The 12293-nt window shown below is 60.2% G+C and overlaps 1 protein-coding gene across 4 annotated transcripts in view; it reads right to left on the reverse strand.

Annotated features, from left to right (window-relative positions):
• The window catches only part of COL5A1 (collagen type V alpha 1 chain), a 177832-nt gene that overhangs the window by 115712 nt on the left and 49827 nt on the right, over positions 1-12293 (reverse strand). For all 4 annotated transcript variants that reach the window (XR_005219102.1, XM_037851096.1, XM_037851098.1 and 1 more), the window contains exon 4: positions 11365-11527. Coding sequence is in view for 3 of the 4 variants with exons in the window: in XM_037851096.1 (XP_037707024.1) it covers positions 11365-11527 (163 nt within the window). In the remaining variant the exon portion in view is untranslated. The remainder of the gene's footprint in view (positions 1-11364; positions 11528-12293) is intronic.

Here is a 12293-nt window from a genome sequence, read left to right on the forward strand (position 1 = left end):
CCCTCCCACACCCTCGCACCTCCGCTGTTAGCTATTCCTACGTGGGGGCTCCGCCGAGGAGGCGGTTTAAGGATTTGAAGCCCCTGGCGTAGCACCAGTGCCCGGCTTTCAGGGAAGACCCCGAGGGCAGCGGAGGAAGGCGAGTCACCCAATGCCCCAGACGCCTCCGCCCACATCGGGGCAGCCGACCAGGAGGCGAAGGGGACAGTGCCGGGCCCACCTGAAGAGGCCCCCAGGGCCCAGGTAGCCTCTCCTGCTCTCACTCCCCTTCCCTCCACCCTGCAGCCCCGGATCCGGGAGGCCACATGACTCAAGGCCCAGAGGAAGGCCTGCTCCTCCGCGAAGCCCTCCCTGGTTTCCCCACTCATGGCCCTGACCCAGCAGGTACCCTTCCGTGTGCTCTTGACCTCAGGCTGCTCTGTGTCTAGCCCGAGGCACCCACAGCTTCTCCCACGAGCACGAAGGCTTTGCAAAGGGACCAGGCTGCCCAGTAGGGTCGAAGGCATAAGAGAATGTTCTTAAGGTTTCCAGGACTCTGGGGAGGGCTGGGCAGTGGGGGAGGCTGGCAAAGTCGCCTGCAGCGTCGCTGTCCCTTCCGACACATCCCACCTGGGTGGGCTCCCGGGCAAAGGTGAGGAGGGGCAGCCCGCCCGGCCCCCAGGCTGCAGGGGACACCCCCTTCCCAGCCCAGCATGGCGACACGTGGCCACACATCAGCTTCCTTTGTATGAACCGTCAGCGCCCCTGCAACCCTCGGAACAGTCCTGGGGGTTCCTAACCTCGACCCCACCTGCAGATCGCATGGCGCCTCGTTCACAGCGACTTCTTTCATCTCTTTCTGGGGCTAATAGTCCCAGGCGCTCACACATAAGCACCCCCCGCGCCGTCCAGGGCACCCCCTAGGGCTCCTGGCCCCTTTCAGCTCAAGGCCACGGCGTCGTGTCATGCACAAACCTCCACTTCTAGCTCCCAGTTCCCACCCACAGATCCTACGTGTAAGGGCGGGTACGAGCCACAGCCTCCTGGTGAATCCAGCCTGCGCCTCATTCCATGACCGACCCCCAGGCCGAGCCCATCATCTGGCAACTTCACTTGAAATGCCAAGCCCCAGGCCCCCCGGGCTGTCCCAAACCACCTGCCCAGAGAGGCAGGTGCTGGCTATCCCAGCCCCTCCCTCCCGCCACACAGGCCACAGGCCCGGGCAGCCATCAGCGGTCAGTCTCCTCTCCGAGGACAGGCCGGGTGGCCACCACTCAATCGGCCACTCGACACGGCAGAGCGTATGTCATCCTTGGGGCTCGCAGCTCTTGCTGAGGGGAACAGATCTGCCCTTGCCAATAACGAGACTTTGTCCGGGCTGCGTTTCTGTTGTGAACTGGGAACACTGCAAAATTTTCACTGAAGAGCCGAGGAGTGTCCTTCGGGACCAGGGGACGGTGCAAATGTCGCCGCTGGAGCTCCCAGCCTTGGGTTTCTTTTTCTCTAACCACGTGCCTGGTTCTCCATTTCCTCTCCCCTGCCGCTGAATCCTGCGTTCTCATTTCAGTGTAGTCCCCGGGCCCCTGGGCCAAGCCAGTCACACCTGCCCCGCTCCCCGCACCCTCCTCGTCCAATGCAAACAGGCCCGGGGGCCGCCGGCTGGCACTCTGCTAGGCCTGTGGGTTCCATGGGCCAATTTAAGCCGGCGCACCCCAGGCGTGTAAACGGAGAGAGACAAATCACTCGAGAACAAGCCCTTCTTGTTCGAGGCTGCAGGAGAGGTAGTTGGCAAGAATGCTGCCCAGGGAGCTAAAACAAGAGGCAGACCTCAACTTCCACACCCCACACCCCCACTGCCGTCTGTCTCTCCTTCCCCGGAGCCAGCAGGTGGACAGGGTTGCCCACAGCCCTGGCAGGGCCTGGCAGCCTGCAGGGGCTCAGCCCCGGGGCTCCCCAGCTGGGGGCGGCGGTGACTGGGGGTGGGGGTGCATAAGGCTCTGCACAAAGCACCAGAGATTCAGAAAGGTCCGGGGCCATCTCCACCCAGCGCCGCAGAGCGTTCACCTCGCAGAGGAGACCCGGCGGATCTCCACGATGGACAGGAAGGGCACGGAAGTCAGGACACGGCCACGAGCCATGGCCTGGATGGGCCCGCGGTCCCGGGGGCTCTGCAGGGACGAGGCCCCCGATCTCCCTTCCCAGGCTCCCCTGGGCCCAAATTGAGTCATTTAGCATCTGAACGCTTGCTTTGGTAGTTTTCATCCATGTGTCACACAGATGGAAAACTAAAGCTCCCCACGCTGCAGGGGGTGAAATTATTTTTTTTGTGCTTTTCAGAGTTTCTTGCGTAGTCTGAGAAGGAGGTTAATGATATCAATGCAATGTGAAAGAAACAGGCCCGTGTGTGGTACCCACTGCCCGCCCTCGTCCCCCTGGCTCCTCCGCACCCCGTGGCAAGGACCTGCCCCCCAAACACTCCAGGGCTGCCTGAGTCCCAGGCAAATGCTCACCCATGGCCCTTGACCAGGTGCAGCTTCCGGAACACCTGGGGTGGGTTTGCTGACAAGTGTGCTGTGGTGCGAGGCTGGGAAGTGCCCCACTTGTGTCCCTGCTGCAGGGACAGTGTCGGTGGGGAAGGAGACAGGCACGGCCCAGCCCCATCCAGACGGTGCTGCTGGTGCAGTGACTAAAGAGCCAACCCGGCCAATGAGGAGAGGGGCAGTGCGTGGCCTCGCTCCAGACTGAGGACAGGGCAGGGCCATCCTCATGATGGGGGACAGATGGACGTGCCCACCTCCTCAGAAAGCTCCCTGGGCACACCGTGGACCCCGCAGCCCTTCTGCACTGGTGTCACAGCCCTGGATAGTTCACTGTGGACGTTTGGACAGCCACCAGCTTCCAGCCACAGTGGCAAAGCCCACACTCCAGATTGGTCAGCACTTGAGTCAAAACTGGCTCCCTCTTTCCTTCCATCTGGACATGCAGGAGCAACCCACCTGCCCCGTATCGATTGCGGAGCACAGGGGCATCGTGACCACGGGGGCACGCGCTTTTTGACGGACAAAAGCAGCCCAGGCCCCGGGCACAGGCTCACCAAGGAAGCAGGTCGGGGGGAGGTGTCAACCACAAGGCACTGGATCCTGTCCTAGCAGCCGTGACATCAGCAGCCCATGAATCAAACTCTCTAGGACCCTGCCTGCTCAATTGTAAAGTAAGGACAGTGAGATGCACCTCACAGACATGTCCTGAGAGCTAAACGTGATGACATGTGCAGAACATTTAGCAGTGTGCCTGGCACACCGTGAGGGCCAAGTAACTGCAACCACCACCACCACCATCACCATCACCTCCACCAACAAATCCACCCCCACCATCACTATCATCATCACCATCATCTCCACCCACACATCCACCACCACCATCACCACCATCACCACCACCACCACCATCACTTCCACTGACACACCTATCACCACCATCACCATCAATACCATCACCTCCACCATCACCATCACTGTCTCCACTGACTCATCTACCACCACCACCATCACCTCCACCATCACCATCTCCACCAACACATCCACCACCACCACCATCACCACCAGTGACACATCCATCACCACCATCACAACCATCACCACCATTATCTCCACCAACAAATTCATCCCCACCATTGCCATCATCTCCACCATCACCTCCACCGACACATCCACCATCACCATCAACATCCATCACCTCTACTGCACATCTATCACCACCATCACCACCATCATCTCTACCAACACATCCACCATCACTGTTATCACCGTCATCACCAATACCTCCACTGACACATCACCACCAACATCATCACCTCCACCATCACCATCACTATCTCCACTGACTCATTTACCACCACCGTCACTATCACCTCCACCATCACCACCATCCTCTCCACCAACACATCCACCACCACCATCACCGACACATCCATCACCACCATCACAACCATCACCACCATGTCCACCAACAAATTCACCCCCACCATTGCCGCCATTACCACCATCACCTCCACTGACACATCCACCATCACCATCATCACCGTCACCACCATCACCTCTACTGCACATCTATCACCACCATCACCTCCACCATCACCATCTCCACCGACTCATCTACCACCACCATCACTATCACCTCCACCATCACCACCATCTCTACCAACACATCCACCACCACCATCACCACCATCATGTCCACTGACACATCCACTACCACCATTATCACCATCACCTCCACTGCACATCCACCACCACCATCACCCACCACCACCATCACCTCCACTGACACATCTATCACCACCATCACCACCAACACTATCACCTCCACCATCACCATCACTATCTCCACTGACTCATCTACCACCACGATCACCACCGCTGACACATCCATCACCATCATCACAACCATCACTACCATCATCTCCACCGAAATATCCACCACCACCACCACCATCATCACCACCATCATCTCCACCGACACATCCACCAACATCATCACCAAGATCATGGCTGGGTCCCTAGCCCAGTCACCTCTACTCCAAACTCTTAATCCTGAGCATGAGAGATAGGGTCAGATGACATGGCTAACTCGTGGGAAAAGCCTACACATTCCAGTTCTGCAAAAGTAGCTGCCAACACACAGCCTCCTAGAAGGCATTTAATTGGAAAGAAAGCAGCATAGACCCGGACGTAACTAAATCTGACATGAGGAGTTCTAGGCTCTGATGAGGGTCAGAGTGACCTCAGCACACGAGAGTCCTGGCTGCTATGGACCAAGGCCTTGTAGGTCCCCGGTGAGCTGGACAGATGGCCCGGGGTGGCCTGGCCCCAGCATGCAAGGAAAGCCCAGCAGAGAATGCAGAGAAAATGTTCAAATAAAGGGTGCAAGTGAGAACCGCCCCAGAACCTGGGGAGAGAGGGAGCCAGGAGGACGGGTCTCCTTGAGCCGTGCACATGCAAGAGCTGCAGAGAAGGGGGGCAGACGCCAGGAATCCACGGCGGGGGGCACATGAGACGTGGTGGCAAGGTCAGAAGGTCAGGGTAGCCAGGGCAGAGGGCTGGCTTCCTCAGGAGATGAAGGGGTAGTTTGAGCATGATAGCGATGGGGACAGGCCTCATGGAAGGCTGATACCCAAGCCCTGAGGCCCCATCACCCCTGACCCGAAAATCGGGGTGTCGGCCAGGGGTGTGTCCAGACCTGGGCTCCGAGTGCATTCTGCCCTTTCCTGCTGGAGGCCCCGAGGCCCCCGTCCACAGCACAGGGCCACCAGGGTGCGCGTCCCTCAGGCTGTTTAAAGAACCACCCACAGGAAAAGCGGCCTCGGTGCAGATGGCGCCACCTGATGATGCCTGGGGAAGCAGCAGACTGACCTGCTGGGATTCGCCTCTTCCCAACAGAAGGGAGCGAGCCCCACCCAGGGGCAGAGTCACAGCCCGTGACCCCAGGGGGGTGCAGGCCGCGCGGAGCAGCCCCGGGAGACGCCTGCCCCCGGCTGCCCAGAGCCCGGCCAGTCAGACGCGGGGAAGTGGGTCTGCACCGGCTTTTTCGTGTTCTCAGTCAGCAAGATGCGGAGGAAACGCCACATCCTCCCAGGGCTGTCCCGCCAGCATGTGGGTGACACTCCCCACCCTGGCACGTGCTCACAGGTGCGAGCCCGGACGTCCAGACATCCACCTGCCCCGACACCCAGGTCTGCTCCAGGTGTGCGGGAGAGCCAGGGGCAGGGTGCGTTCTCCCTGCAGCCTCCACACTCAGCCTGGAGCCGGCCTGGCCTGCAAGGTCACCAGAGCACGGGGGCCCCTGGGTGAACCTGCGCCCGCTGAGCCGACTCTTTGTAGGAAATTAAAGGGCTCCCAGGGGACGCAGGCCCAGGAGGTGGCTGACACCCAGGCCAGCAGCTCCAGGGCCTCCCTGCCCACTCCCGCCGTGGTTCACCTTTCAGACAGGGTCTCGGGCCCCTCACGAGGGCAGCGGACATCGCCACACGAGTGGTAAGTTGAGGGCCAGGCCTGGATTGACCAGAGCTCCCAGTAGTCAAGAACGGGAACAAGGCGGCACAGAGACCTGTCATCTTAGCACCTGGGCACCCAGCCCGACTGGGATACAACCCCTGGTGAGGACACCCACATGACATCCTGCTGTCTCCTCACTGTCCCTCTGCAAGCTTCAGGGTGCCATCCTCTGCCGCGTGCCTCTGCTGGATTGGAACCCGAGACAGAAGTGCACCTCCTCCAAAACCACCTGTGCATTTGCCTCACTTGCCAGTCGGCCGCTCGTCCAAGCCAGAGATGCCACATGCAGCCTCTGCCAAGCCAGAGGACTGGGCCCTTTCTGGCATTTTCTGCCCACTACTATGCCCAGCCGTGGCCCCTGCCCTCCCCAACTCAGCCCACTGGGATGTGCAGCAGGGAAGCCTGGATTCAAGCTCCCCCTCCCACAGCCTGACACTGTGCCCATAACTTAGCCTCTAGAAGCTTCCGCTTCCCATCTATAAATCAGGATACAGGCTCTAATGGTGCCCTCCCCTCGGCTCTGGGGACTCGATCTGGACTGCAGCACAGCCACACGGGCTGGGCAGGGGCATGGCCAGCGCTGGGTGCAGCCTGCACAGCTCTGTCAGCTCACCTGGCACAGCGGCTGCTTTGTTCCCAGGAAACATGACCGTCAGGACATCCGAGACAGGGAGGCCTCCAGACCTCGGCCGAGAGCCCTGCTTGGGTGCGTGTGCATGAGCAAGAGGACAGCGGTGTCGGGACTGGCCCAGGCCATGTGTCGCCTTCCAGTGGTGGAATTAAACGTGCTGGCTGGCATTCCCGGCAGAGTGGCGGTTCCAGCTGGGCTGCCTCTAGCACCTGCTGCCAGGGCACTCAGGGCACCGATGCAGCCAGCATCGGCAGCGGGAAACGCACCCCAGGGCCCGGGGAGGGAGCGCTGGACAACAGGCACCACGAATGAGGGGGGCAGAGGCGCTGGGGGCCAGGTGGGTTTTCCTCCCAACTCCCAGGGCCCCACATCCCACCCGTCTCGTGTCTCACAGATGCCCCCCTGGACCCAGAAGGTGAAGTCAGAATTGGCCTGGCCAGCCCTGTGCCTGCCAGCTCTGCAAATTCCTTCCTTTCAGCCCCCGGCCAAGGCAGGGGAAGTCTTCAGGACACTGCGGTCAGTCAGGTTGACAAGGCCGATGGAAGCCGAAGGAAACAGAGTCAACAAAAAAGCAAAAGAGGTGCGTGTCTCAGATCTCGCAAAATGAGGCTCCTTCCCTGTCCCTGATTCCTCTCAGAGGAAGAAACGTTCTCCAGCCTGGAGGCCCCCAAACACCACGGGACGCACGACAGCCTCGGCGTGGGCATGGTTTTGCAGGTCGCGAGTCCCTGGCATGCATTGTCTCATCTCCAAGCTGCTTTGGATTTGCCCTCTCTTCCCTGTGGCCGCTCTCCCCGCTCTCCGGCCCTGCCCTGGCTGCCCCGTTTCTTGTTTGTGGTCCCTCGGACCCTGACTGGACTGAGACCCCTCAGTTTTGCCTTCTTCGTTGCTGTATCCCCCACATCCAGCACAGGAGGCTATGGACAAGGAGTTAAGCAGACAGCTCCTGGGGGGCCTGGAGGCTCCCAGAGGCTGAGCCCGGGAAGGAAGGTACAGACTAGGCCCGGGGGCCTCTGCCTCCCAGCCCAGCTCCCACCCCCGGAGACCTGGACACGGGGCGGCCGTCCCCTCCCCGCCGCGGGGCACGGCCAGGAAAGTGCTCGGCAGCACGGGCCCCACTCCTGCCCCAGGAAAGCCGAACTCCAGGAAAGAACATGTCGGTGGAAAAGTCAGGACGCTGGAAAAAGGCAGTCAGGGATTAGCTCAGCCACCCCGTTTTTTCAAATGGTTAAAATGAGAGCAGATGGACAGAGGACGGGGACTCGGGTTGGAGCCATCACTCCTCCCACCCAGCACCCGGGACTCTGCAGAGAAGCTCAAGTTGAAGGTTGTTTGGTCTTGTTGCCCCTTGAAACACGCAACAGCTTAGAAGCGTACTTGGCTCCCGGCCCAGAACTTGCTGGATCCTCCCACCCTCTGGGGGGGTCTCCGCCTCCCCCACGTCCCTCCTCCTGTCCCCAGCTCCACCGCCCGCCCCCAAAGCAGAGGCCCAGCCTCAGTCCCCCATCCCGGAACGCCCGGCCGTGGGGGGGATGTGCACGGGGTCTTCCCTCGCAGGCATTTCACGTCTGCACGGGGGGCAGAAGCTGGGACTGAGCAGAGGCTCACAGGCTGAGGTCACCTGGAAGGCTCTATCTGGAAAGTTCTAGAACTTCCCAAACCCCAAGGGCCAGAGGGCTCCAATCTCCTTATGGCCCACACAGCCACCCAGGCCAGGGAAGATCAGGCTGCCCTTTTGAGGACCTGCCCCCGTGACCTTGGGGCAGGTAGACAGGGAGAGGCACAGCGCCTACCGTCATGGGCGCTGGTTCTCTGCCCACCGCTCCAGGAGGGAAGGAGCAGAGCAGAAGGATGCAGCTGAAGCCTCCCACACACCTGGGTCTACTCCCGCCTTGCAGCAATCCTGCTGGGTGACCTCGGGCCAGTTACTCGGCCTCTCTGGTGCCGTCATCCTAAGCTGTGACGTTGCAATGCCATTCTGCTCCTCCCGATTGACCACGCAGCATGCAGCAGGCACTTCCTCCCAGGCCAGACCCCAGTGGCCTCCCCAACCCGCCTCTCCCAGCCATGGCAGACAGCCCACCCCCACTCCTCAAGACATTTGTATACACATTTCTGAAAACACAAAGCCACAAAGCCTGAATGGCTCCTTCCCCACTGAGCTTTGGAAGAAAGCAAGATATTTCCCTGCACTGGCTGGCACATACCCTCTTTGCAGCCCCTGCCCCTGGGGGCACACAGCCAGCACCCCCCTTTGGGTGCCAGAGCTCACGTGTTCCAAGACAGGACAAAAGATGCAAGAAAACCGCCGCCCACAGCACCCCAGGCAGCCTCAGCACGCTCCACCTGAGAACGTGCTGGACACAACAAGGAGCCTGGCCGAGTCCCCTGTCAGCAGGATAGACAGATGGATGGCAAAGCAATGCCTGGGCAGAGCCAGTCCGAGCTCCCACCAGCTCCCACCACCCCACCCTGTGGGACAGGACCCAGCTGGGCGTCGCCTGTCTGTTCGGGAACCAGGATGGCCACATGGGACCCCGGACCAGGGGAGAGGGGGAGGGCTCCCCCGGCCCTGTGACCCCTTTCCTTTGGGTTTCTCGGCAGAAAATGAGGGTGCTGACACTGCCACGTGCTCCCTCCTCCCCAGCGTCAGGGTGTCTTCTTTCTAACACCCGGGGGCTTTGCAGAGAGAGCTCAAGTTTATGGGCTGTTTGGCCTCGTTGCCCCTTGAAGTGTGCAACAGCTTAAATGCAGACTTGGCTCCTGTGTGACAAGAGCCGGGGTGAGCAAGGAGCCCAAATGGAGAGCCGTGCCTGTCACAGCCACCTGCGACATCCCCGGCATCGTCTGCCACGGTGGCTTGAGGTGGCCTCCAGCTGGTGGCCTCAGGGGCCCTCAGAGGTGCCGCACCCAGGCCTGATCAGGAGGGCTGCCCGTGTAGTGGGAGCCGCAGACCCCCTCCCACACTCAGCTCCCCTCCTCCCCCAGCGGGCCCCACCCCGTTCCCACGTGCAGGTGGTGTCCTTGACTTGTCCTTTGTGTCCACGTCGGACCACCTGGGCCGCGTCCTACCTTCCCCCTGGCTCGCACCTGGGATTACTATGAGAACAGGAAGCATCTAGAACACGCTGGTGTCGAAGGAGGCAGCTCTTCACGTCACCTGTGCCACAGCTCAGAGGTGGTCCGCTTTACAGGTGGAGGAGTCGAGGCATAGAAACGCTAGAGCAACTGGCCCGAGGCCCCAAATCCAGCTCACAAGGAGCTGAGCGCTCAGCCCGGGGGGGCCGGCACCCCTTTCTCACAGTGAAGCTACCTGTCCCCAATACACTTTGCAGAAGAGGGAGACTCCCAGAACTTCATTCTCACATGCTAAGGGTCCACCACAGGCCTTATTTGACAGCCTCCTGCCCCCCAAGAGACATCGCCCCGCTAGACAGAAGCAGCATAAGCACAAGGAAGGTCTCCTGCTGGGGAGAAGCCCCCTTGGAAGCGGACAACTGTTGGGTCGAGGGCGGATGTGAAGCCGGAGCACACCGCGTCCAGCGTGGAGGGGCCCCGGTCACCGCAGAGATGCACCGACCCAGGGACCCACCTCAGAGCGAGGCCACATGGTGGGAAACTGTCAGGAGTCGTCTGCACCCAAGCACGGCCGAGTGTGTGAGGCATTCCGGAGGGCCCACGGCGGCTTTGGGGAATTCCCTTTGAGGAAATGCCCCCTATCTCTGTCCCTGGGGATCCCAGGGATGAAATCTGAGTGCTGGGCCACCCTCAGAGATGGTCTAGCCTAGTGGGTTTCAAACATGCTTCAGCCACGGAGCCCAGAGTTCGAACGGAATCTTCTGCAAGGCCTAATAACATGAAAGAAAAGGAAACCCAGCAGCGGGTCTGGGCCAGAGGGAGTGTGTTCCACAACACTTTCCAGAAATACAGATTCCAGGGCCCGCGGCAGGCCTGGGGTCCCTGCACCTTAGGATGCAGGGCCTGGGCATCTGAATTTTTAAACATTCCCAGGTGATTCCGATGCCCTCCATACGGGGCACCTGGGTATCAGCAATCAACAGCGGAGGTTCTCAAACTGCCTTTTTTGGCAGTGGAAGGGTGCCTTCCAGCTCCAGCTCAAGCTGAACCCCAATATATCAAGGCGAGAAAGCAGGGCTCTGGAGGTTGAAATGCAGCTCCCTGGGGCCCACATTGCTCAGCCTCCCACTCCCCAATCTCTACAGCATTTCCCGGGAGAGAGAGGCTCCAAGCCAGACCCCATTTGAACACTGCTGAGTTAGAATCCGTCTCAACTAAGCCAACACACGCCTTCCTGAAGCTTCCACCTTCTACACCCTCCCAGCAGGCAGCTGCCCCCTCCCCTTGGATACCGGAAGGCGTCTGGCCTGCACGCTTCTACGAGGCTCCCCAAGGCCCCCCGTCCTCCCCACGCTCATCACTGGAGACACGAGGGGCAGGCTTTGGCTGAACTGTCACAGCCCTCCTCACGTGGCCTGCAGAGGCCACCGGGTCTGGCACCTCCACTGCCACGGGCCCTGCACACCCCTCCTGACGGCAGCAGTGGCTTCTGACAAACCGGCACCACAGCCACATCCGAACACCAGCACGTCCTCGAGGTCGGGGACGGACCTTCAGGGCAGACTCTGCAAACGGGAGCGACCCCTCGCAGGGCACCGGGGACGCACGTCCCCTCCCACTCACCTCAAACACTTCCTCGTCCAGAATCCTGGTGCCGAACACAATGATGCCGTTGACGTCGACGACGGGGTGGCTGCTGCGGTCCAGGAACTTGGTGATCTTCTTTTTGCAATCCAGGACCAAGGTGATGTTTTTCTTGTGGATGCTGAGAGCAATTCTGTGCCACCTGCAAAGACAACAGTCCGGGCAGGTGAAGGGGCAGCTGGTGTCTCCGAATGCCAACACAAGTGACTTCTGCCCCAAATTACTCAAGACGCCAGAGAGAATTCCCGTTTCCTACAGAGACACGGGGGGCACTGTGGCTGACGGCTCAGCCTCCAGACTCAGCAAGCACGGGCTCACGCCCCAGCCATGCTACGTGTCATCGTGGCGGCCGCTCAACCCCTGTAAACCTCCAATTTCTCATCACCGAAATGGGGACAAGTGTCCGAACCCAGTCGGCTAATGGGGAGGCTCAGCAAGAGCGCATGTGGGCTCGCAGGCTCTGACGTCTGCTGCGGGCTCGCCGATGGCGGCTGCCACAGCCGTCGTGGAAGAAGGGAGGAGGCTGCCCATTCTGACACTGGCAAGGCAGTGCCATCCCCACACGTCATCTGGACCCCCAAGGACAGGCGGAGTTCCCATGTGAAAGGCCTTGTACGAGACCCTTAATTAACGAGGAACATAAGGACGGAGTCTGGAAGGCTCCAAGAGCATCACACTTGACCTCAGGAGTGCTAGCCACGGAAGCGGCGGCGTTCACAGTGCCTGTGTTTGGGGACAGCCCAGAAGAGAATTCTGGCAAGCCTCGCCTTTATTTTTTTTATCATTCACATGACACTGACATGCCTATATCCTTAAGAGATGGCTCAAATCCCTTCTGGAACAGGTTGGGTAAAACTAGACAACCTCCTACATCCCTTCTGATACCACAGATCAATATTCAATACACT

The sequence above is a fragment of the Choloepus didactylus genome, chromosome 10, assembly GCF_015220235.1.
Source record: "Choloepus didactylus isolate mChoDid1 chromosome 10, mChoDid1.pri, whole genome shotgun sequence".
Classification (NCBI taxonomy): domain Eukaryota; kingdom Metazoa; phylum Chordata; class Mammalia; order Pilosa; family Megalonychidae; genus Choloepus; species Choloepus didactylus.